This window comes from Schistocerca gregaria, chromosome 8, assembly GCF_023897955.1.
Source record: "Schistocerca gregaria isolate iqSchGreg1 chromosome 8, iqSchGreg1.2, whole genome shotgun sequence".
In the NCBI taxonomy this organism is placed as follows: domain Eukaryota; kingdom Metazoa; phylum Arthropoda; class Insecta; order Orthoptera; family Acrididae; genus Schistocerca; species Schistocerca gregaria.
Genome location: NC_064927.1, coordinates 79,747,367 through 79,774,802, shown reverse-complemented (window position 1 = coordinate 79,774,802; position 27,436 = coordinate 79,747,367). Strand labels below are relative to the sequence as shown.

Here is a 27,436-nt window from a genome sequence, read left to right as displayed (position 1 = left end):
TAGATCAGACCAGGAAACCACACCATTATTAAGGGTTAAGGTAGTCACCTAAGACCTTATATCCCAGGAGCTTACGTATTTGGGTTAAATTAACAGTTTCAACTAGAAGTGTGCCATTACAAAGTCTTCTGAGACTTTTTAGAGACCCAGCAATACCTTCCAATGCCTTGCAAATACAGAAAGGGGAGACCTTCTCAAAGGTTCCCACTGTTTGATTGATTACAGTGAAAGTGTTGTGGCACACTAATGCCCTGTAACTTCTTTTTGGGACTCACCAACCGAGCACTCTTTGATGAATACCTGACAGTACACTCATCCCATAATTTGATGAGACCGTTCCATAGGGTTCCCATTAGATTCCAGGGAAACAACCAGCGACCCAGGCAGAGCCCTGCATGCCTGAGCAAGCCTTATGCAACTGGGGACTGGCAGGTGCCCCAAAGATTGCCTACTAGAGACTGGCTGTTGGGGTGAAACATTCACCTTATCACCTTGAGGTTGAGGTTTTTTATAGGGTATAGGGGTGTGCCTTCCTCACAGTCCAGGCAGTGAATCCAAAACCCCCATTCTCCAAAACACACAAATTCTACTGCTGTGCCGCACGGTGGTCGCTGAAGCATGCCCAGAGATTATGGTGACAGAGAGCTGACGCTGCATACCAGTCTCCAGCTCAGAAACCCTGCGGCTGCCAAGCCCGTACTCAGCAAACAAATGCCGAGGCCCTTAGGGAACATTAAAGGAAGACATCCAAGCAACTCAGAGGCAGGCTGCTAGATTTGTTACGGGTAGGTTCGAACAACATATAAGTTATGTAGAGATGCTTAGGGAACTCAAATGGAAATCCCTGGAGGGAAGGCAACTATTGAGAAAATGTAGAGAACTGGCATTTGAAGCCAACTGCTGTATGATTCTACAGCTGCCAAGGACCACAGAAATAAGATACGAGAAATTAGGTCTCATATAGAGGCATGCAGACAGTTGTTTTTCCCTTGCTTTAACTGCAAGTGGAATAGGAAAGGAAATGACATGTAGTGGTAGTACATGGTACCCTCAGCCATGCACCATACAGTGGCTAGCAGAGTGTATGTAGACATAGATGTAGAAGTAAGTCATTTCCTGTATGGTGAAATATTTCTTAATTATTGTTATGTATGTCTTAAATTTACAGAGTGGCATTATGTGGCAAACCTTCCATTATGATACCATTTTATGTTGTATTGTCACAATATTCTTCCTGTGTTACACACACACACACACACACACACACACACACACACACACACACACACACACACACACACACCTTTTTCCGCACTTTTAATCATTTAGATATGGTTGAAAAACATTAGATGACAATTTCAAAGAAAGATGTTTTACTTTTGCTGATATTCTCTTGTTATGTCATCTTACATTTGTCCAGTCAAAAACACCTGACAAAGTGCAAGACTTGTAATTCAACTTTTTGTAAAGAGGATGCAAATTAACATAATAAAAATATGTAAATGTTAATTCACAAGATGGTGCCCTGCACTACATTCTCACACAGCACCTATATGGTTGAAAACAATGTTTTCAAATGTTTTGGAAAAGTTAAATAAATATTATGCCCACCTAAAATTTTATACATGGTCCAACAGAAATGGAACATGACTATTTGTATTATTAGTAAACTAATTGTCATAGTGTGTAAGTGCATAATGTTTCTAGCTCCATAAACGTCTATCTACTCACAGGTAATGGATCACTTTACTACAAATACGATCTTAAAGGCAGAAACTCTATAGTTCTTGCCCTGCTGCACATAAAACGAGATGCAGATGTATGTGGACTAAAATGGTCCTACTTTGAAGGCAGCTATCACTAATTCAACATATTGTCAATGTATTCAAATTTGTAAAGTCAGTATTATTTCCTCAATATCGTTACTTGTACTCAACAATCTTTGGTAGAGCCCAAGAATCCACCTGCAAATAAACCGATTGTTCACTGTCATAGAGTTGAAGAATTCTGATGAAACTCACAGTGTAAAGGCACTATTCAAGGCAAATAAGACAACAAGTAGATGCTTAATCTCATTTCTTTTTGTCAGATCTTTTATAATTATGAAATATTTTATAATGCACTAAGTTCATAAAAGTAATGTATTCCACACGCATATGTGATTATCAGAAAATATAAATAGTAGTAAATGTAGTACTATCATATTCTTTGAGAAAAATCTTTGGCACAAATGATACACCACACACCCTGTTTGGTGTTAAGGCAGAATCAGATTTTTCACAATTAATTTGCTCAAAATCAGTAACATTCATTATGGACAAAGTTGGATTCTAATGCTGCTGAAAAATCTACCAGGATTAACTATCCCACAGAGATCAGTTACAAACTGAATATTGCTGTCATGTTAATGTATTGTGGTTTAAGACAAAAGCTAAAAATAGAAAAACTGGGACAGGATATCCAGTATAAATGATGCACTGATAAGACTGCACAATACACTCAGCATATAGCCCGATGCATTCATTGTCCTTTACATTTTATAAAATTTAGTGCAGGTCAGAATTACCATGGAAAAAGTCAGGAAAACTTAATTACAAATTGTTATTTACCAGCTTTCATTCTTATTATTTCTGGTTGACTGATAACAAAAACAATGGGAAACATTAATATCATACAGAAGTGTGCATCTCCTATTTCTGTTCATTTACATTGTTGAAAGGTTTAGGTGGAAATGTTTTTGACAAATAAACTTTTTTTTTTCTCCATGAGATTCTACAACAGTTATCCTTCCAACACATGTCTTGCAACACAGATACTACATCCCTATTAACCTCTATTTTCACTGTTACAGAAAACAAACATCATACTGTCTCTCAGTGTGTGCAGATGCGTGAAAGTCAACTGTTGATTACGGAGCAATGCTCTTAGCAGCTACCCCACGTCAGTCTTGCAACATGGTCCATTTTCCTTTTGGTGGTTCGTATAAATCCAAGTAACTGAAGTTCATTTACTGCTTGAGTAAATCGGGCTCTGTAATTTCGCTAAGGAAAAATAATCAATAAATAAAGCTCATATTTCATTGCAGAAACATAACAGATTTGTTGCATACAAATTTTCAAAACCAAGAGAGAATACAGAATAAAAGCAATAACGTTCTGAAACTTTATTCATTTATTATGAATATTACTCTACAACATAAATCTCATTTTGTATGAAAGAGGTTACAATGAGAGCTATCGCACAAAAACCCACCCTCACTCTGCCATCACAGACAAGGACATGAGATTGGTCAACAAACTGGTTTCAGCAAACAGCCAAATATGTGCAACAAATGACAAATTTTCTATATTTTGAACATAGAACTGTTCAAGATATAATCACAGAACTGGAATATCAGGAATGTCATCAGTAGGGACCATAGTGAATGGCAAATATGATTGGAAAATTCCGTGTATCTTGCATACACTGATGCAGCTGGTTCCACATATTCAGTTCTTGTCACAAATTTAGTCAAAGAGGAACAATTAAAGAGCAATTACAACATGGAAGATAAGGGCCGTAATGTCCTCTATACAACTCTGATAGCACTCTACAGAAAAGCTAGAATAAAACTCCAGCTTAGGTGTGAACACAAGCTATGGCAAAGTTGCATTATGTGATGTGTTCAAGTAAGGCAGATTTGAAGTCTCTGTCACAGGCCTTTGAAACATTTATTACTTGAATGAAAGCCGTGAAATTACCCTTTCCAAGTTTGGCTGGCTGAATTATCAATAAACGTAAATGGATGGAAAAATAATTGCACACACAATCTCCTTTCTTTACAATGTCTCAAAGCAAAAAAATTTGTCCCAAATTACATAGAATCAAAACACGTTTACTGAGAAAACAAGTACATAAACAGATAGTTATACAAAACTTTGCAAAAAAATAATGTGTTAGGAAAGTATCAAAGGATGAGCAATTTCCTTTCAGGTTACTGGTCACTACAAGAGAAATTTTTTGACAGCACTTTTCTGGGCCTGTATTAAAATCTTGTTTCAAACTCATCATAGGCAAGAAGTATTATATGAGCATTCGTAAAGCTACTGCTTAATTTAACACTGTAAAGACAAAATAATTTATAAAATTGAATAAACGAATAATTAATGTAAAAATTCAAAAATTTTTAGTGAAAGGATACTGTATATGAGGATCAATATTTGAGTTAGGGCTGTCTTCATCGCCATCATCACAATCTTCTGCAGGATTTGCTACAGCTGCAAAAGCCTGAAGCCAATCAGCAAGTGAAATGAAACGCCCACTTTCCAAGTGTAGCTTAAATGCGATGCAAAGGTCAACCATAGATGGCAGAATAGTTCCTGGCTCCGAAATCTTACAGCAGTCACACTGTAATCATGAAAGTGTGTTACTGTATATATTGCAGTGTGTAACTAATGATGAACTTATAAAGTTAGTTAGTTAGTTAGTTAGTTATATTACTTGTTCCATGGATCATGAACACGATTCTTTCGTAATGATGTGGAACGTGTCAAAGTACAAAAGATTCATTTATCCCAAATAATCTTTGTTAGTCTTATATACGGTACAATTGTTAATACTTACTGTATTTCTTTAGCCTATGTCTAAAAATTCATCTATGGAGTAGAAGGAGTTGTCATTCAGGAATTCCCTTAACTTACTTTTGAATGCCGATTGGTTGTCTGTCAGACTTTTGATATTGTTTGGCAATTGACCAAAAATCTTTGTGGCAGTATAATTCACCCCCTTTTGTGCCAATGTCAAATTCAATGAACGGTAGTGAAGGTCATCCTGTCTCCTAGTATTGTAGCTGTGGAATGTGCTATTAATTCTGAAGTGATCTGGGTTACTAACAACAAATTTCATTAGGCTGTATATATATTGTGAAGCTACTGGCAATATCCCTAATTCTTTAAATAATTGTCTACAAGATGATCTTGGATGAGCCCCAGATATTATTCTGATAACACGTTTTTGTGCAATAAATACGTTCTTTCTTAGTGATGAATTGCCCCAAAAGATGATTCCGTAAGAAAGCAACGAATGAAAATATGCATGGTAAGCTAACTTACTGATGTGCTTGTCTCCAAAATTTGCAATGACACTAATAGCATAGGTAGCTGAGCTCAATCGTTTCAGTAGATTGTCAATGTGTGTCTTCCAGTTTAAATTCTGATCAATACAGACACCCAGAAATTTTGAACAATCTGCTTTAGCTAAAGATTTTCCCCCACACTCTATATTTATTTCCGGTGTTATGCCTTTCCCTGTACTGAACTGTATGTACAGTGTTTTTTCAAAGTTCAATGAAAGTCCATTTGCGGAAAACCACGTAATAACTCTTTGAAAAACATTATTTGCATTTTCCTCAGCTGATTCTTGCTTTTTAGGCTTGATTACAATACTTGTGTCATCTGCAAAGAGAACCAAGTTTGCATCTTCATGAATATAATTAGGCAAGTCATTAACATATATTAAAAACAATAAAGGCCCCAAGACAGAACCCTGTGGTACCCCATTCTTGATACATCCCCAGTCTGAATAATCTGATGCCCTTTGTGTACTATGTGGGTTTACTGTTTCAACCTTCTGCATTCTACCAGTTAAATATGAAGTGAACCATCTGTGTACTGAACCATTCATTCCATAGTACTTCAGCTTATCTAAGAGGATTTCATGATCCACACAATCAAAAGCCTTAGAGAGATCACAGAAAATCCCAATTGGTGATGTTCTACTATCCAGAGCATTTAAAATTTGATCAGTGAAAGCATGTATAGCACTATCTGTTGAAACACCTTTCTGAAAACCGAACTGACATTTTGTTAAAACGTTATTCCCACTGATGTGTAAAGTTACTCTTGAGTACATTACTTTTTCAAACACTTTTGAGAAGGATGTCAGAAGTGAAATAGGATGATAATTGTTGACGTCTGTCTTGTCACCTTTTTTATACAAGGGTTTAACTATGGCATATTTCAATCTGCCAGGAAATATTCCCTGATTCAATGAGCTATTACATATGTGGCTAAGAACTCGACTTATCAGGTGTGGACAAGATTTTATTATTCTATTGGAGATACCATCAGTTCCATGTGAGTTTTTATTCTTAAGTGAATTTATTATTTTCTTAATTTCAGACGGTGAAGTGGGTAGGATTTCAATTTCATTTGTTTGCAACGGGAATGCCTCTTTCATATAGAGTTCTGCCCTATCTGGTGAGCAGCTAGTGCCTATATTTTCCACTACATTTATAAAATGATTATTAAAAATATTTTCAACCTGTGATTTTTCATTTATAAGCTTTTCATTGTGCTTAACAGTAATACTGTTGTCCTGTGACCTTGGTTGCCCTGTTTCCCTTTTAACTATATTCCATATTGTTTTAACTTTGTCATCAGAGGTGCTAATCTCAGACTTGATACACATACTTCTGGATTTTTTTATAACTTTCCTTAGTATATTACAATATTTCTTATAATGGTTGAGCTTTTCTTCATCTCGACTGATTCTAGTGTCTTGGTATAGTTCCCATTTCCGGCTACAAGAAATTTTAATCCCTTTGGTCAGCCATGGTTTTTTATCAAGTTTATTTGAATTATGATTCACTAATTTCTTAGGAAAACTGCTTTCAAATATACCCACAAGTTTATCATGGAATACGTTAAATTTAACATTTGCATCAGGTTCCCGATAAACATCCTTCCAGTCTACCCGTTTCAAGCTTTCCTTAAATTGTTGAATTGTTATATGGTTTATTGTGCGTATTATTATTTTTTTTTTCACATTACTGTATGGAGCAAAGTCATGAATTGAAAGTAGCTGTGCATTGTGATCAGAAAGCCCGTTCTTAATAGGATAGGTGCTTACTTCTTTTAATATAAACTGTAAGCATAAAAAATAAAAGTGAATATTACAATCTTCATCATAATTGTGAAAAAAATCTTGCATCCAAAAACATGTTGTAATGGTCTGCCCTAACATACATAAAACAGTTGCAATTATCATGATTGGCACATAGGTATCAGTTGCTTTGCTGAAACATTAAGCTATGGAATGCATCACAGCTCCAAATAAACAATGTTAAATGTTTCTAAATATTTAAATATTTTAAGAAATCTTATGAATGCTGTAGAATTTAAAACAACTGAAGTAACTAAAAATTAAGTATGCTGAACTTATCACAACAATTTCTAACAAAAAAAAAAAACTGTACTACGCTCATTACTTTTACCAAAAATTACTTCACAAACAATGAGGAAAACGAATGAGAAAGATTAATGTTGTATTTCTGGGTGTTCAGTTGAACTGTTGTTTCCATTATATGCACAATATTTTGATGATCAACCCACAGGTACACCAGAGGCACACACTCTCTCGCTCTCTCTCTCGCACGCACACCCCCCCCCCCCCCCCCCCTCTCTACCACCGTCTCTGGCTTCTTTTACCAGTGTACTGATTAAAACATTATTTAAACCCTCTTGGAGAGAGAAATACTACGTCTACTCTGGCATGCCACGAATCACTGTGGAGTGCATCGCAGAGGAAACTTCCCATCATGAGCACTCATAAAAAATTCACCCCAGAGAGAAAAATTCCGTGATTTGTCATATTTGATATGACTCATTAAGCAAGTCTGGGCATATGTGTTGCAATAGGAACAAAACTGATAAGATGAAGATAAAACTTGCTTTATCTCAAGTGGGTGGCAGAGGGGCACATTTAAAGGAGCTATCAGTCTAAGTCCTTCATCACATTTAAACAAATACATACATTCACTTTTCTAGTGGTGGTGCTCAATGGTGATAGTTCGCAGTGAGAGTACGAGAGGAAGAGTATGGGCAGTCTCTTCAGGTGGCGTCGTGCATTTTTCTTGTAGGGCTGACGGACAGCAGTTGTCTAAGGCAATAATGCACTCCCACTCCACTCTGTCACATACACCCTCTATCCAACCGGCATGGCTGTACAGTTCTCCCTTCCCCTTCTCCGTTTTTCCCCTCTCCTCTTTTGCCACAACCTAGCAACCCACAAGCAGCACTGCAGTGCTGTTCCCCATCCCTACCCTCCTATGCCCTCACCCCCCCCCCCCCTTTCCTCCAGCCCACAACTCTTCTGTACTTCTGATACTAACCCAAGCCGAGCTCGGTGCTCACCACAATTGCAGCAGTCTAGTATTGGCATCTGGAAATGACATCAGTCACATGCGTGCACGAGAGAGTGAGATGTGAATGTGTTTGTTTTGTCCATATCTCTCAGAGAACTCGGTCCCACAGCTGATAATATGGAGCAGTCTTCTTTCAATGTGTGGCTGCTACTTGATGCCTTCTCCGTGTGATGACTAACAGTTATCCACTCAGTTGTTTGGCGTGGAGGCTCCTGCATTCTTGTTGCTTCTACAGTAAGTTATAAAGTAAGAGAAGATTTAAATTATTTAAATGAAGAGAGCATGTCTGAGAGTTCCTCTATAGAATTAAGTAATTTGTATGCAGTGATAACAGCAATTTATAGACTTCCTAGCTGTTGTTGTTGTTGTTGTTGTTGTTGTTGTTGTCGTCTTCAGCCCTGAGACTGGTTTGATGCAGCTCTCCATACTACTCTATCCTGTGCAAGCTTCTTCATCTCCCAGTACCTACTGCAACCTACATCCTTCTGAATCTGCTTAGTGTATTCATCTCTTTTTCTCCCTCTACGATTTTTACCCTCCACACTGCCCTCCAATACTAAATTGGTGATCCTGTCTTCTGGTCAAGTTGTGCCACAAACTTCTCTTCTCCCCAATCCTATTCAATACTTCCTCATTAGTTATGTGATCTACCCATCTAATCTTCAGCATTCTTCTGTAGCACCACATTTCAAAAGTTTCTATTCTCTTCTTGTCCAAACTATTTATCGTCCATGTTTCACTTCCATACATGGCTACACTCCATACAAATAATTTCAGAAACGACTTCTTGATACATAAATTTGTACTCAACAAATTTCTCTTCTTCAGAAACGCTTTCCTTGCCATTGCCAGTCTACATTTTATATCGTCTCTACTTCGACCATCATCAGTTATTTTGCTCCCCAAATAGCAAAACTCCTTTACTACTTTACGTGTCTCATTTCCTAATCTAATTCCCTCAGCATCACCCGACTTAATTCGACTACATTCCATTATTCTCTTTTTGCTTTTGTTGATGTTCATCTTATATCCTCCTTTCAAGACACTGTCCATTCCATTCAACTGCTCTTCCAAGTCCTTTGCTGTCTCCGAGAGAGCTACAATGTCATCGGCGAACCTCAAAGTTTTTATTTTTTCTCCATGGATTTTAATACCTACTACAAGCTTTTCTTTTGTGTCCTTTACTGCTTGCTCAATATACAGATTGAATAACATTGGGGAGAGACTACAACCCTGCCTCACTCCCTTCCCAACCACTGATTCCCTTTCATGCGCCTCGACTCTTATAACTGCCATCTGGTTTCTGTACATATTGTAAATAGCCTTTCGCTTGCTGTATTTTATCCCTGCCACGTTTAGAATTTGAAAGAGAGTATTCCAGTCAACATTGTCAAAAGCTTTCTCTAAGTCTATAAATGCCAGAAACGTAGGTTTGCCTTTCCTTAATCTTTCTTCTAAGATAAGTCGTAAGGTCAGTATTGCCTCACGTGTTCCAGTATTTCTATGGAATCCAAACCGATCTTCCCCGAGGTCGGCTTCTACTAGTTTTTCCATTCATCTGTAAAGAATTCGATTTAGTATTTTGCAGCTGGGGCTTATTAAACTGATGAAAGTGCTACAGAGTATGTTTTGTAGCTGCAGCTACAACCTTCCTGAATACAGCTTTATAGTGTATGACATATGTAGCAGAATCAGGATTTCTGTTTCATTGTAACTCAGTGTGGAGTTTCCTGTCGTTGGCACTAGAAATCTTTATTCATGGTGTAATCCACTTAAGTTTACAGTGTACTTTCTCTTAGCAATATTTAGGATTCCTTAAATAAATCTGGAAAAAAAACTTGACATACTTCATGGTGCGTGAACTGTGGTGGTCTACAGGCCAGCTCACATTAATTAATTTATTGTGCAATAAATCCATGTTTGTATTGCTGAAATTACTTTTTGTACACATTTATGGAGGCTTTAAATTTATCTGCCTTTGGAGGCTGAATGATCCGAAATGCCTAAGTCTGAACAGAACTCGTTTCCATTTTCAAATTGGTAGTTTGTAATAATGTTATTAATACAGGTAATTGATTCGCTGTTTTCTCTAGTGCCTTCAGAGTAGTTTTAACTTGAAACAGATTTCTGTATTAAGTTACAAAATGTTTTGGAATCACAATTATCAGCTAACACATTTAAATGATATCTAGTGCAGTCACAATTTTTGTCTTACGTTCTTTCTTAAGTTTTTCTGGTAGGCATTGCAATTTAGCTGAGAACATTTTTGTTACAACATAGCTAGTCCCCTCCAGGCAGGGACTACTCAAGAGGATGCCGTTATCAGGAGAAAGAAAACTGGCGTTCTACAGATCGGAGTGTGGAATGTCAGATCCATTAATCGGGCAGGTAGGTTAGAAAATATAAAAAGGGAAATGGATAGGTTAAAGTTAGATATAGTGGGAATTAGTGAAGTTCGGTGGCAGGAGGAACAAGACTTCTGGTCAGGTGACTACAGGGTTACAAACACAAAATCAAATAGGGGTAATGCAGGAGTAGGTTTGATAATGAATAGGAAAATAGGAATGCGGGTAAGCTACTACAAACAGCATAGTGAACACATTATTGTGGCCTAGATAGATACGAAGCCCACACCTACTACAGTAGTACAAGTTTATATGCCAACTAGCTCTGCAGATGACGAAGAAATTGAAGAAATGTATGATGAAATAAAAGAAATTATACAGATAGTGAAGGGAGACGAAAATTTAATAGTCATGGGTGACTGGAATTCGAGTGTAGGAAAAGGGAGAGAAGGAAACGCAGTACGTGAATATGGATTGGGGCTAAGAAATGAAAGAGAAAGCCGTCTGGTAGAATTTTGCACAGAGCACAACTTAATCATAGCTAACACTTGGTTTAAGAATCATGAAAGAAGGTTGTATACATGGAAGAACCCTGGAGATACTAAAAGGTATCAGATAGATTATATAATGGTAAGACAGAGATTTAGGAACCAGGTTTTAAATTGTAAGACATTTCCAGGGGCAGATGTGGACTCTGACCACAATCTATTGGTTATGACCTGTAGATTAAAACTGAAGAAACTGCAAAAAGGTGGGAATTTAAGGAGATGGGACCTGGATAAACTAAAAGACCCAGAGGTTGTACAGAGTTTTAGGGAGAGCATAAGGGAACAATTGACAGGAATAGAGGAAAGAAATACAGTAGAAGAAGAATGGATAGCTCTGAGGGATGAAGTAGTGAAGGCAGAAGAGGATAAAGTAGGCAAAAAGATGAGGGCTGATAGAAATCCTTGGGTAACAGAAGAAATATTGAATTTAATTGATGAAAGGAGAAAATATAAAAATGCAGTAAATGAAGCAGGCAAAAAGGAATACAAATGTCTCAAAAATGAGATCTACAGGAAGTGCAAAATGGCTAAGCAGGGATGGCTAGAGGACAAATGTAAGGATGTAGAGGCTTATCTCACTAGGGGTAAGATAGATACTGCCTGCAGGAAAATTAAAGAGACCTTTGGAGATAAGAGAACCACTTGTATGAACATCAAGACCTCAGATGGAAACCCAGTTCTAAGCAAAGAAGGGAAAGCAGAAAGGTGGAAGGAGTATATAGAAGGTTTATACAAGAGCGGTATACTTGAGGACACTATTATGGAAATGGAAGAGGATATAGATGAAGATGAAATGGGAGATACGATACTGCGTGTAGAGTTTGACAGAGCACTGAAAGACCTGAGTCGAAACAAGGCCCCGGGAGCAGACAACATTCCGTTAGAACTACTGACGGCCTTGGAAGAGCCAGTCCTGACAAAACTTTACCATCTGGTGAGCAAGATGTATGAGACAGGCGAAATACCCTAAGACTTCAAGAAGAATATAATAATTCCAATCCCAAAGAAAGCAGGTGTTGACAGATGTGAAAATTACCAAACTATCAGTTTAATAAGTCACAGCTGCAAAATACTAACACGAATTATTTACAGACGAAGGGAAGAACTGGTAGAAGCCGACCTCGGGGAAGATCAGTTTGGATTCCGCAGAAATGCTGGAACACGTGAGGCAATACTGACCTTACGACTTATCTTAGAAAATAGATTAAGAAAAGGCAAACCCACATTTCTAGCATTTGTAGACTTAGAGAAAGCTTTTGACAATGTTGACTGGAATACTCTCTTTCAAATTCTAAAGGTGGCAGGGATAAAATACAGCAAGCGAAAGGCTATTTACAATATGTACAGAAACCAGATGGCAGTTACAAGAGTCGAGGGGCATGAAAGGGAATCAGTGGTTGGGAAGGGAGTGAGACAGGGTTGTAGCCTCTCCCCGATGTTATTCAATCTGTATATTGAGCAAGAAGTAAAGGAAACAAAAGAAAAATTCGGAGTAGGTATTAAAGAACACGGAGAAGAAAAAAACGTTTAGGTTCGCCGATGACATTGCAATTCTGTCAGAGACAGCAAAGGACTTTGAAGAGTAATTGAATGGAATGGGCAGTGTCTTGAAAGGAGGATATAAGATCAACATCAACAAAAGCAAAATGAGGATAATGGAATATAGTCCAATAAAGTTGGCTGATGCTGAGGGAATTAGAGTAGGAAATGAGACACTTAAAGCAGTAAAGGAGTTTTGCTATTTGGGGAGCAAAATAACTGATGATGGTCGAAGTAGAGAGGATATAAAATGTAGACTGGCAATGGCAAGGAAAGCGTTTCTGAAGAAGAGAAATTTGTTAACATCGAGTAGGGATTTAGGTGTCAGGAAATCGTTTCTGAAAGTATGGAGTGTAGCCATGTATGGAAGTGAAACATGGACAATAAATAGTTTGGACAAGAAGAGAATAGAAGCTATCGAAATGTGGTGTTACAGAAGAATGCTGAAGATTAGTTGGGTAGATCACATAACTAATGCGGAGGTATTGAATAGAATTGGGGAGAAGAGGAGTTTGTGGAAGAACTTGACAAACAGGAGGAACCGGTTGGTAGAACATGTTCTGAGGCATCAAGGGATCACAAATTTAGCATTGGAGGGCAGTGTGGAGGTTAAAAATCATAGAGGGAGACCAAGAGATGAATACACTAAGCAGATTCAGGAGGATGTAGGTTGCAGTAAGTACGGGGAGATGAAGAAGCTTGCACAGGATAGAGTAGCATGGAGAGCTGCATCAAACCAGTATCAGGACTGAAGACAACAGCAACAACAACAACAACAACAACAACAACAACAACAACATCAACATCATCAAGTATGAGCTCCAGGAATTTTGTAGTTTCAGCGAATGGAAGAGCAACGCACCCAAGATTTAAAGACAGTGGAATAAACCCATCATGCCACCAGTAATTCATACAAATGGGTTTATCATTGAAAAAGAAAAAGCCGTTGTTAATGCTCCACGAGTAAAGCCAATCAAGACATTGCTGAAGACACTGCTGAAGGAAACAAGTCCATGGAGAACTACAGCAGACTGTAAAATTGTCAACATAAAGGGAACCAGAGATGCCCACTGGGAGACAGGCCATAATAGGGTTAATTGCAATAGCAAAGAGGACAACATTTAGAACGGAGCTATGAGGCATGCCGCTTCCTTGGATAAAGGTGCCCGACAAGGCAGAACCTACATGTAACTTGAAAACTCAATATGCCAGTCGTCCTGCAGGTGTCACAGGCTTTCTCCAATTCGAAAAACACGGCTGCAGTCTGGTGTTTCCACAGTAAACCATTCATGAAATGAGACACAAAGTGACGAGATGGTCAGCTGCATAACAGTGTGCTCAAAATCCACATTACGCAGTGGTTAGTAAATTGTGAGACACCCTACCAGCCAGGGCATGAATTATATGTTCTATCATCTTGCAAATACATCTGGTGAGAGAACTGGGGTGGTAGTTAGAATGAAGGTGTTTGTCCTTACCAGCCTTAACTATGTCTTCACACCAGCACCTGGGAAACATGTCATCTACCCAGAGGCGACTCTATGTATGAAGGAGGAAGTGCTTGCCTGCAAGAGAGAGCTGCTGTAAAATCTGAATGTGAACACTGTCCAGCCCCTGGGGCAGAAGATCAGGATGAAGTGAGAGCAAGATCTAGCTCCATCATAGTAAAGGCGACATTTTAGCATTCAGGATTCTGAAAAGAGAAGGGTATCACCCGAACCTCCTTCACTCTTTTCCTATGGAGAAAGGCAGGGTGATGGTGGGTGGAGCTTCAAATCTCCACAAAAAGTGGCCCAAGGTGTTGGAGACAGCAATGGGGTCCACAATGACATCTCCTAAGGTCACGCCAGAAATACAGGACTGGTTGGCCAACACAATGGAAGAGGGAGTGGAACTGTTAATAGAACTAATAAATGAAATCCAGCTAGCTTTTCTGCTATCATGAGAATGCGACGATACGGTGAATGCAACATAACGAATGCAGTTCTACATTGTAGCATGATTGTGAAAAATGCGGAGAGCACACCTCCGCCCGTGAATTGCATCATGCCACACTTCAGTCCACCAAGGAACGGGATACGGTGCAGAAAAGATGCAATGCAAGGAATGGAGAAAGTTCTGTTTTGGTTTTTTTTAACTATGGTTTTAGGATTCAAAACTGCTACAGTCAGAAGCACCCATTCTGTATCTTAGTTAAGGGTAAAAAACCAAAATCTGAATTAGCAGCAGTGGGAGCAAAACTCAAGGAGGAAGGAAACTAAAAACAGAAGGAAATCTTAGAAAACTGGTATTGAAGCAGGTTTGTATTCCCCAAAAAGAGCTTCAAATGACCAATGTTATCTCACTGACACTGATAAACTCAAGGACGCGATAGGCCGAGTGCATGTCATCTGCTATAAGGGAAGATATATCAGGCGACAACTGCAAACAGGTGCATAGCGGATTAAAACAGGGGCAATGAAGTAAAAGATGTCTCACTGTCCACAGTTGAGAGCAGGGGAGACAAAGTGGGTGAGGATCACCACTTAAAATATTTCAATGGCTACAAATACAGTACCCAATCCAGAGTCAAAAGTACCTCCTCCCGACATTCAAGTCAGGAGGAAGAAGTCCAAGCACAGGGAAGATGTTTTACATCCCACAGTTTATTATCAGGAAGTGCAGACCAATGTGTGTGCCACAAAAGAGCAACATGACGACGTAAAATGCTCTGTAGATCGGCAAAGGGAACCATGCGAACAGCGGGCTGAGGAAAAAAGACTGCAGCCTTTGCTGCTGTATCAGCTGCCCTCTGATCCAGAGGAATGCCACAGAAACGCCCCCAAGTGGAGCATGTTGAGGCAGTCCTGAATCTGGTGGACCAAAGAGTGGATGAGATAAAGAGCTTGGAAGTTGAGAAGAGAGCTGAGAAAATCCGAGCATATAATGTACTGTATCCGCTTATGGTGACAGATGTATTGGACAGCCTGGAGAACAGTGTAAAGGTCCGCAGTAGAAACGTAACACTGGTCAGAAAGCCGAAATCTGATAGGGGTGTTGCCAATGATATAGGCACTCCCAACACAAAAGGTGGTCTCTGAGCTGTCAGTCTAAATAAATATGGTATCCTCCATCTGTGCGTACAGAGCAGCAAATGACTGATGACGATAAACTATGGGGGGATACTATCCTTGAGAAGCTGGCAAAGATCATGGAGAAGGCAGGTCCAGGGGCGAAGTTTTCGGAAATTTGAAGGAAAGGGGATGTAGCTGTTCACGGAAGCGGAATTCTGGTGGTGGTACAGAGGAAGAACGGCCTGCAGACCCTACATCCAAGGAGACATAAAATAAAAAAGAGCATGAGTCAGATAAGCAGGCATAGGAGACAGATGGATAGCCTAAAAACTCAGAAGGACAGCTCGGCAATTGGACTGCAGAGGTTCAGCAGTCTCCATGGGGCTGGTGTAGAAAGCTGCAGATGCCAAACACAATCCACGGTGGTGAACAGAGTCTAGACGCCGAAGAATATACGGCCATGTAGAGGAGTAAACTATATTTCCATAGTCCAATTTCAAGTGCTCTAAGACACTATATAGGTGGAGGAGGACCACCCAGTCCGGTCCCCAGGAGGTACCACTCAGAGCATGGAGGGTGTTGAGAGATTGCAGACAGTGAGCCGAAAGGTATGAAACGTGGGAAGACCAGCACAGTTTTCTGTCAAACTTAAGTCCCAAGAATTTGGTGACATCCGTGAACAGAAGGTCAACAGAGCCTAGATGTAAGGAAGGCAGATAAAACTCCATGCAACACCAAAATTTCCACACACGGTCTTACTGCGAGAAAAATGGAAGCCAGTGTTGATGCTCCATGAGTGGAGGCAATTGAGACATCCGTGAAGACATCATTCATGAAGGCTGGTCCTTTGAAAGCTATAGTAGATTGTAAAACTGTCAACAAAGAGGGAGCCCAAGGCATAGGGAAGGAGACAATCCATTACTGGATTTATGGCGATGGCAAACAGTACAACACTTAGCACAAAGCCCTGAGGCACCCTGTTTTCTTGGAAGAAAGTATGGGACAGAGTAGTGTTCACCCGCACCATAAATATGCGCTCTGTCATAAATTCATGGATGTAAAGGAGTAGCCGACCTCGAAAGCCTCAAGAGAACAGTGTGCGGAGGATGTCTGGCCTCCTTCAGGTATCTTCTGCCCTCTCCAGATTATAAAATATAGCTACGGAGGGGAGGGGGGAAGCTCTGTGGCGGTAAGGATAATGTTTGTGCCTGGCCATTACAAATGGGGGAAATTATGTTCGTCAAAGGTTTCCAGGTAGGAGTAAAGACCCACAGTCGCCTTACGAAAGCTGCCAATTCGGTTTATACGTAGGTGGTGTAGCAATCAGCAAATGGATAGCATACGGGGAGTGGCCGCTTAAGTATGTGTCAAAGAGAATGGACGACTCGAAATGATGGGCAACCTGGACAGTGCAAACTTGGGTGCTCAAGGCAGATGAGGTCAAGCTGATTTAGAAGGTCAGCCAAGAGGGCTCTCTAACACATGTTCGCCAAGAGCCCCAATGGGGATGGTGTGCATTAAAGTAGCCAAGCAGCAAAATGGGGTAAGGGAGTTGCCCAATAAGCTGGAGGAATTCTGCCCTGGGGACACCAAATGTTGGAGGGATGTAGACAGTACAAAGGTACAAAGAGAAAAGGTGAAGCCAGGAAGGAAAAATGAGGACTGCAACAGCATGCCGCAGGGTATTCAGTGAGATGATTTCACTACAAATGTCATTCCAGATGAGCAGAATAACTCCACCATGGAATGCCGTCCTCGGGGGGGAAGATTAAAATGGACCGAAAAGAGATGTCGGAGATCAAAGCGGTCGTGAGGATGCAATTTTGCTTCCTGGAAGCAGAAAACAAGTGGATGCTGCAATTCCAAGAGTAACCGTAATTCCTCCTTGTTGGATACAACACTGAATGTTCCATTGAAGGGGAGTCATGACAGGGAAATGGGAGGAGAGAAAAAATAAAGGGTTGTCACCTTGCAGCTGCCGAGTGCCAGCCCTCAAAGACTGACTGCTACAAGGCATATAGGCTGGAGGACCCTGCTCCATGACATCTGCAGAGGTGTCGGCATTCTCACTGGGTTGACCAGCTGATTCCAGGGGAGAGAAATGGTTGGAGGTGCGCACTGGTGAAACGGGGGCCAGCTACGTAAGGGTAACACACAGCGACGCCAGGGAATAGGATCTCTTAGTCGGCGAAGGAGAAGGTCATTTATCTTTTTTTGGTTTCTTTGCGCCTTTGTGGTTTGCAGATGAAGATTCAGGTGTTTGTGGGCTGGAGGGCCATAAGTCTTTGTGAAAGTATTCCTTCTGCCCTTTCCGCCCTGCTGGCTGTGTAACAGGTGATTTTCCCTCCAGAAGCAAAATTTCGTGGCTTGCTGCACAGCTGGAGGAGGAGATAGCGATGCTGCCGTCACAATGGGCAATTTTATGAGCGTGGTGCTGAATTTGATGTCCCACGTCTGCACGGCCAAGTCCTTCATGTAACAAGAATGGTATTGTAAGGGTTAGATGGTAAAATGCAGTACATCCAACTATCCAGCAACTTGCGAGTGACAAGGTAAGGCAATTTTTTCGTGACCCAGATCTCCTCCATCTCCTGGATGGCCTGCTCATCAAGATACATGTGACATTTTTTGGGATGAGGCTACATGGTCACCACTGTAATTGAAGAGATGGTGTGCATTTAACCAAATGAGCATCCCTACCGCAAGTAAAACATTTGTCCGGGTTTCGACAGGACATTTGAGTGTGGTTGTAACATCGATAATGGTAGCAGTACATCGAGTTCACAATGTACGGTCAGACCACACTAAGAATTCAGCTTTTGATGGGCCTCGATACAAAAAGGATAGCGGTGGAGGAGTGAAGCTTCAAGCAATTATGCTTGAGAACCATAATTGTCTCCAAAAGCAAAGTGCCATTGTGTAAACGAGAACAGGATTTCACAGGGCCGGCAATTGTATGAACACCTGTCATCATCATCATCTAAGACTGATTATGCCTTTCAGCATTCAGTCTGGAGCATAGCCCCCTTATAAAATTCCTCCATGATCCCCTATTCAGTGCTAACATTGGTGCCTCTTCTGATGTTCAACGTATTACTTCAAAACCATTCTTAACCGAATCCAGGTACCTTCTCCTTGGTCTGCCCCGACTCTACTGCTGAACCCATGAGTCTCTTGGGTAACCTTGCTTCTCCCATGCGTGTAACATGACCCCACCATCTAAGCCTGTTCGCCCTGACTGCTACATCTACAGAGTTCATTCCCAGTTTTTCTTTGATTTCCTCATTGTGGACACTCTCCTGCCATTGTTACCATCTACTAGTACCTGCAATCATCCTAGCCACTTTCATATCCGTAACCACAACCTTGTTGATAAGGTAACCAGAATCCACCCAGCTTTCGCTTCCATACAACAAAGTTGGTCGAAAGATTGAACGGTGCACAGATAACTTAGTCTTGGTGCTGACTTCCTTCTTGCAGAAGAGAGTAGATCGTACCTGAGCGCTCACTGCATTAGCTTTGCTACTGCTCGCTTCCAGTTCCTTCACTATGTTGCCATCCTGTGAGAATATGCATCTTAAGTACTTGAAACCGTCCACCTGTTCTAACTTTGTTCCTTCTATTAGGCACTCAATCCGTTTATATTTCCTTCCCACTGACATTACTTTCGTTTTGGGGATGTTAATCTTCATACCATAGTCCTTACATTTCTGATCTAGCTCTGAAATATTACTTTGCAAACTTTCAATTGAATCTGCCATCACAACTAAGTCATCCGCAAATGCAAAACTGCTTATTTTGTGTTGACATATCTTAATCTCACCCAACCAGTCTATTGTTTTCAACATATGATCCATAAATAATATGAACAACAGTGGAGACAGGTTTCAGTCTTGTCTTACCCCTGAAACAACTCTGAACCATGAACTCAATTTACCGTCAACTCTAACTGCTGCCTGACTATCCATGTAAAGACTTAATTGCTTGCAAAAGTTTGCCTCTTGTTCCATAATCTTGTAGAACAGACATTAACTTCCTCCTAGGAACCTAGTCATATGCCTTTTCTAGATCTATAAAGCATAGAAACAATTCCCTGTTCCGCTCATAACACTTATCCATTATTTGCCATAAGCTAAAGATCTGGTCCTGACAACCTCTAAGAGGCCTAAACCCACACCGATTTTCATCCAATTGGTCGTCAACTAATACTTGCACTTTCCTTTCAACAATACCTGAGAAGATTTTACCCACAACACTGATTAAAGAGATACCTCTGTAGTTGTTACAATCTTTTCTGTTTCCATGTTTAAAGATTGGTGTGATTACTGCTTTTGTCCAGTCTGATGGAACCTGTCCCGACTCCCAGGCCATTTCAATCATCAAATACAGTGGAATGTCAGGTCTTAAATGGCTACACAGGATGAGTTCTGACTTAATTTCATCCACCCCAGCTGCTCTTTATTGCATTGCAATCTATTGACCATTTTCTCCACTTCCTCAAATGTGATCCTATTTCTATAATCATTCCTATCCCACTGTACATTGAAATCTGAAACATTACTGATCGTATTTTCACCTACATTTAGCAACTCTTCAAAATATTCCCTCCATCTGCCCAAGGCATCCACAGGATTCACCTGCAGTTTTCCTGACCTGTCCAAAATACTTGTCATTTCCTTCTTACCTCCCTTTCGAAGACTGCTAATTACACTCCTGAATGGTTTTCTAGCAGCTTGACCCATAGTCTCCAACCTGTTTCCAAAGTCTTCCCAAGATTTCTTCTTGGATGCTGCAATTATCTGTTTGGCTTTGTTTCTTTCTTCAACATAACTTTCTCTGTCTACCAGAGTTCTAGTATGTAGCCATTTTTGATACGCCTTCTTTTTCCTTTTACAGGCTGTCTTGACTGTCTCATTCCACCAAGCTGTTTGCTTCATCCTACATTTACACACTACTGATCCAAGACATTCTTTGGCCACTTCTAGTACTGTGTCCCTGTACCTTGTCCATTCCTTTTCCAATGACTGTAACTGACTACATTCAACTAACTGGTACCTTTCTGAGATCGCTGTTATGTACTTGTGCCCGATTTCCTTATCCTGAAGTTTCTCCACTCTTATCCTCCTACATACGGACTTGACCTCCTGCACTTTCGGCCTCACAATCCCAATTTCACTACAGATTAAATAATGATCAGTGTCATCAAAGAATCTACTGAATACACGTGTGTCCCTCACAGCCTTCCTGAATTCCTGATCTACTATTATATAGTCAATGACAGATCTGGTTCCCCTGCCTTCCCAAGTATACCGGTGAATGTTCTTATGAAAAAAAAGGGGGGGGGGGGGGGATTTGTGATTACTAAGCCCATACTGGCACAGAAATCCAACACCTGTATGAATAATAAATGGTTTAACCATAGTAAAGGCCTGACCACCTACAGTACACGATACCAAGAGGAACTGAGGTGCAGCTGGGAGAGTCTTGAATTCATTAGCCTCAATTTGTTTGTGTTTAGTGTATATGACATGGGACAACTGGGAGATCTGGGAAAAACCCGGGAATTTCTCATCCGAGAAAAACCCGGGAATTTATCATTGTTTTAGTTCTCATGTTTTGTAATTTTGACTAGTAAGAACCGATACTCTAACAAAGGATATTACTGTACCCCGCTACTGCAGAATAATACTTCAACAATGAAACATAAACGAGAGAAAAAACAAAAATAACTTAAATTGCAAAGGAAATGTGCCATACACAACAATGACACACAGTGCTCATGCAAGCCTCTGCCAACAGCCAATTGTGTCAAAGGCTTTAGAAAGTCTATGCATGCTTCATAACAACCCATTGCCTCCGATGAGTGTGAAGTCACAACTGTTTGCATTAGATTCGTTTTAGCAGTTACGAGCGGGCTCATGCACATACACAGTTGAGTAGTCGCATTTGGGTAGTAGATTTTCCTGCTTCTGGCTACAGGAATGTAGCTGTTGGCTGTGCATGCAGCCGCATCAAGCAGCTAGATACTACCGGGAAAAGCGGGTGCCAAATTCACATTCTTGAGGAAAAAAAACTTGTTTCACAAAGCATCTAGCAAATGTTGGTCCATCAATTATCCATAAGAAGCAAACAATTGAAAATCCAAGATGGAATGTAACAATACAAGATAAGGAAAGCTGCTATTCACCATATAGTGGAGATGCTAAGTCACTATAGGCACAATGAAAAGATTCACCCAATCATAGCTTTCGCCAATTAAGGCCTTTGTCAGCAGTACACACACACACACACACACACACACACACACACACACACACACACACGTCTGCAGTCTCAGACAGCTGAAACTACACTGTGAGCAGCAGCACCAGTGCATGATGAGAGTGGCGACTGGGTTGGGGTAAGGAGGAGGCTGTGGCGGGAGGCGGAGGGATAGTATGGTGGGAGTGGCGGCTAGTGAAGTGTTGCAGTTTAGACAGAAGGCAGGAGAGAAGGTGCGGAGGGGGGAGGGGGTAAGTAGCGGAATTGAAAGAAATAAAAATAAAAAGAAATTAACAGACTGGGTGTGGCGGTGAAATGACGGCTGTGTAGTGCTGGAATGGGAACAGGGAGGGGGCTGGATGGGTGAGGACAGTGGCTAACTAAGGTTGAGGCCAGGAGGGTTATGGCATGTAGGATGTATTGCATGGAAAGTTCCCACCTGTGCAATTCAGAAAAGCTCGTGTTGGTGGGAAGGATCCATATGGCACAGGCTGTGAAGCAGTCACTGAGATGAGGGGTCTTATGTTTGGCAGTATGTTCAGCAACAGGGCTGTTCACTTGTTTTTTGGCCACATTTTGTCAGTGGCCATTCATGCAGACAGACAGCTTGTTGGTTGTCATGCCTACATGGAATGCAGCACAGTAGTTGCAGCTTAGCCTGTAAATCACATGACTGGTTTCACAGATAGCTCTGCCTTTAATGGGACAGGTGACGTCAGTGACCGGACTGGAGTAGGTGGTGGTAGGAGGATGTACGGGACAGGTCTTGCATCTAGATCTATTACAGGGGTATGAGCCATGAGGTAAGGGATTTGGAGCAGGGGTTGAGTAAGGATGGACGAGTATATTGTGTAGGTTCGGTGGAAAGCAGAATACCACGGTAGGAGGGGTGGGAAGGGTAGTGGGTAGGAAATTCTTCATTTCAGGGCACGATGAGAGGTAATCGAAACCCTGGCGGAGAGTGTGAATATAATTCAGTTGCTCCAGTCCCGGACAGTACCGAATTACGAGGGAAATGCTCCTCTGTGGCCGGACTGTGGGACTTTGGAAGGTGGTCATGGTGACTAGGGAGGAGATGGTTGGTTTGGAATCCATAGCAGTAAGGTCACGGGCATTAGGAATGTTACTGTACAGGGAGGTGGCATCAATAGTAACGAGCAGGGCACCGTGTGGTAAAGGGAAAGGAACTGTGGAGAGTCGGTCGAGGAAATGGTTAGTATCTTTTATATAGGAAGATAGGATCCGAGTAACAGGTTGAAGTTGTTGGTCTACGAGAGCAGAGATTCTCTCAGTGGGGGCACACTAACCGGCCACAGTGGGGCATCCTGGGTGATTGGGTTTATGGACTTTAGGAAGCATGTAGAAGGTGGGAGTGTGGGGAGTGGTAGGGGTAAATAGAGAGATGGACTTTGGGGAGAGGTGCTGGGAGGGGCCTAAGGATTTGAATAGTGACTGGAGATCCTGCTGGATTGCTGGAATGGGATCACTGTGGCATGGTTTGCACGTGGAAGTGTCTGACAGCTGACTGAGTCCTTCTGCCCCATAATCCTTGCGGTTCAAAACAACGGTGGTGGAGCCTTTGTCTGCAAGTAGTATAATAAGATCGGGATCAGTTTTTAGATGGTGGACTGCAGTCCTTTCTACGGATGTAAGGTTAGTGTGCCCGTTGAGGGATTTGGGGAATGGTGGAGAGGCAAGGTTTGAGGATAAGAAATTCTGGAAAGTTAACATGGGATGGTTTGGAGGTAGTGGGGGAGGGTCATGATTGGATGGAGGAGTGAACTGAGTTAGGCAAGGTTCAATATTGGTGAAACTTCCTGGCAGATTAAAACTGTGTGCCGGACCGAGACTCGAACTCGGGACCTTTGTCTTTCGCGGATAAGTGCTCTACTGACTGAGCTACCAAAGCTTGACTCACGCCCCGTCCTTTCAGGAGTGCTGGTTCTGCAAGGTTCGCTTCTGTAAAGTTTGGAAGGTAGGAGACAAGGTACTGGAGGAAGTAAAGCTGTGAGGACAGGGCGTATGAATGAAATGTGGAACTATTTCATAACATAAGACTTTTTGCTTGTAGTGGGCCTAATAGGCATTTGATATTGATAAATCGTGAATTATATTCTGTTATGTTATAAAAATGAACCTAAAACAGTCTTGTTTATTTTGGGTGTTCTAAAATACTGCTGCAATATATAGAAAGGCTTATTTTGTTTTATCTAGCAGCCAGTGACAAAATAGACGTAATCAGATAGGTAAACCACACCAGGCTTGGGTATTATTTGTATTAACAGCTATTTCAGAACTACATAATGACATTAAAATTTTTCACATAGTGACAAGTTTGACGAACTTTGATTAGGTAATAGATTCTTTCACAGAAAGGAAAGCAAGTCATGTAAAACTGTAGCAAGATTAGAGAGAGAAAAATGCTAGGAGATAAGGATTGAAGAGAAATGTGTACTTTCTTGCTTGTCTCTTGTCTTGATTGGTTTTATGTATCCCTATATTTAATGTTATGTCACACAAAACAGCAAGTTATTAGCTAATAGGCAATAAAGAGTGCAAATTTTCTGAAGAGTTCTTGTTTTAATTACAAATAATCTTAGGGCAGGCTGCCACATTGGCTGACTGGGAGCAGGAGAGGCACCACAGGAGATTTCAATTTCCACTGACCTGAATATAGTTTGATCGCATCAACTACAAAATGTACACGTCTCAATTCCACAGAGAGAAATATATTGACGTGTGATAGAAGAATGCTCTATGAAGAGGCGTGGCACTGCACTTTGACATACTTAAGACAAATTAAGATGTCTTACATTTCCTCAAACACATATGTTTTATGTTTCAGACTTTTCAGAAAGATGTGTGCTAGAAGATGAACTTATTTTTGAAAATTCGATTTTTTTAGGATTGACCCGGTTCGCAAATATCGTAGATCCGGGGCTGATGCGCAGAGCAGTTTGAGTTATACTGGGTACACTCCATGTCATCAGTGTTTTTACATTTAGTGATTTTGCTGTTTCCAATTCATTTAGTCTCACATCAAATGAAAACAAAATGGATATCTGTGGTCGGGAGCTATAAAGTGAATTAGAATACATTCACGTAATTACGGAAGGTTGCTATTAGTTAAGGCTGCTATTAGTTTCAGATTTTATGTTATTTCTACCTTCCTGACAGTCAAGCATTAATCACCTTGCAGAACAATGAAGTTCTTTTTGTCCATTTGCTAAAGAAATTCGACTTTTATTAACCTTTTCCACAGAGGCAGTCAATGTATTTGAAATGAAATGTGTAATTCCACAGTGCCGGCTAGTTTCAACTGTTGGCTGCATTTCAAATGCATGTTTTCATCTTCTAGCACATATGGCATTATTTCATAATGAAGAACCAAACATGATATAATACAGTACTGGTGCTCCAAGAAAATTTACATCCCGAAAACCACACTAAAAGGCTTAATATCAGTCCGAGGTCTACTTCATTGGGATTCTGGACATACAAATGTGAACTTTGAATATGTGTATTTTAGTATGGTACACAAAATTCTGATGCTCTTTGAGTATCCTCTGATGTCTGATCTTTTAATGTTTTACACGTATGTACATACGGGCTTCCTACGTCATTGTAGCTGCGCAAGTGCAATGTTGCCTGTTATCTGCTCACCCTGGCAACTGTTGAAACGAACCTGTTTCTAACAGGTCGTGGGAAAATATTACAAATGGTGGTTTGAAAAGTGTTACTTTCAAAGAAAATATCCTTTTACGCAAGTTGAACTATGTACCATGAATTTCTTAAATCACAGAGCGTTTGACTCTCATTTAAAAATCAACTTTTTGATGACGAGCCATTTAGAACAATTTCAAACTGTGAAGATCAGACATTTATGCCAATATTAAAACTTTTACATTCACATTTGTGTGATATATCTTACAGTGTAACGCGCAAAAAAAGATCATCATCATATGCGAAATCATAGCTATTCTTGTAGCTTAGAGACCAATATTATATGTGAAAGCTTTGCTTTTCTTGTAGCAACACTATGTGTGTTAATTTAAACTACTAACTTTCTGTTTGTGTGTTCGTGCAACTTAACAGTGACGTTGCTGTTGGCTGACTACATCAAGTGTCCTATGCTCTGAATATCTGCTGTCATCGGCTGACGAGATCACATGACATGAGCTACGACTGGCTTACAAAACGCAATCTCGATTTCAATGATTCGGAAAGTAACATGCGGTGTTTGTTGGAATTCCACTGTATACTTTCGTAATACGAAAATATACAGCGTACATGTTGCTGCTGCACATCAATGATATTTTCAAAAGGTGTCTTTTTCCCTGAGTCTGGTTTTCTAAGTGCCGGGAAATTCTATGCCCGTGTGTAAACCCATAACCATTCAGAGGATTGATAAGTTTTGCAGTTCCGATAGAAAATATACTGTTACTTAACACGGTAAAAGTGTGTTTTCATCCAGAAGAAAGTATATTTTTAACTGAGGAATCCAGAAAAAATCCGGGGTTAGGAGATAGGGGTGGAGAGATCAGATGCACTGCAGTTATACTTGACCACTAGAAGTGTGTGGTAAGCAGGCCTTGTCACACCTTTTGGACAATAACACACACACACACACACACACACACACACACACACACACACACACACACACACACACAACTGGTCCTCAGGATCCCATTTCTTCCATCCACACAGAGTTGTAGGAAATTCTATGAACCTAGGTCAATCAAGGTCTTGGTATTGCCTGTACGGTACTCCTAAACCGAGGCCCACTGAAAGACAGGCCATGGCGCATACGTCACAAAGGCAGCCCTGAACTCGCTCGCTCACTCAGCTTTGAAGACAAAATGCATTTTTAAGCCTATTAACTTGCAGGTGGGCATGTACATACTAAAGAGAATTGCATCTCCTACTGCAGCAAAATTTAATTTAAGATCAGTATTCGATATAAATGGTATAACTGCTTGATTTTAGCATTTAGTCTCTTCTGCTTAACAGTCCTTATTTCATATAAGAAATTGTGCCTTATGCAACTGATAATCATTTTGGCATGATTTCAGTTTGATTGTACCCCAGTACAGCTGTAATAAATTGTAAGTTGGCCTATGGACTTCCGATTATTGTAGGGCTAATAACAGTAAGAATCCATAATAGCGGATTCCGGTTGAAGATGCAATTCTCGTTTGTACGTACACACCTAGTTATGAGTTAACAGGTGTAGAAACGTAGTTTGTCTGTAGAATTGAGCAAGCGAGCACAGGCTTGTCTTCGTACAAAACGGCCCATCTTTCTCGTAGGCCTCGTCCTAAACCCACCTGATCTGCACATTTCAACTCATTACCTGAAATACGCAAAGGCAACTGTACTGGCCATCTATCACAACAGGCTTGGAAGCACATGCAAGTTAAATATTTATGCAGTTTAGAAAGAACCAATACTCATGTTCCTTTAATCTTTTAATTATTCGTCTAACACGTCAATTTTACATGTGGA

The 27,436-nt window shown here is 40.6% G+C and overlaps 1 protein-coding gene across 2 annotated transcripts in view; it reads right to left on the bottom strand.

Moving 5' to 3' along the window:
* Positions 1–2,801: 2,801 nt before the first annotated feature.
* LOC126284386 (origin recognition complex subunit 3) overlaps positions 2,802–27,436 on the bottom strand; it is a 114,281-nt gene continuing 89,646 nt past the window's right edge. For both annotated transcript variants that reach the window (XM_049983273.1, XM_049983274.1), the window contains exons 12-13: positions 4,181–4,386; positions 2,802–3,030 (exon numbers count right to left, since the gene is read on the bottom strand). In XM_049983273.1, the coding sequence (XP_049839230.1) occupies positions 2,925–3,030; positions 4,181–4,386 (312 nt within the window). In that variant the 3' untranslated portion in view covers positions 2,802–2,924. The remainder of the gene's footprint in view (positions 3,031–4,180; positions 4,387–27,436) is intronic.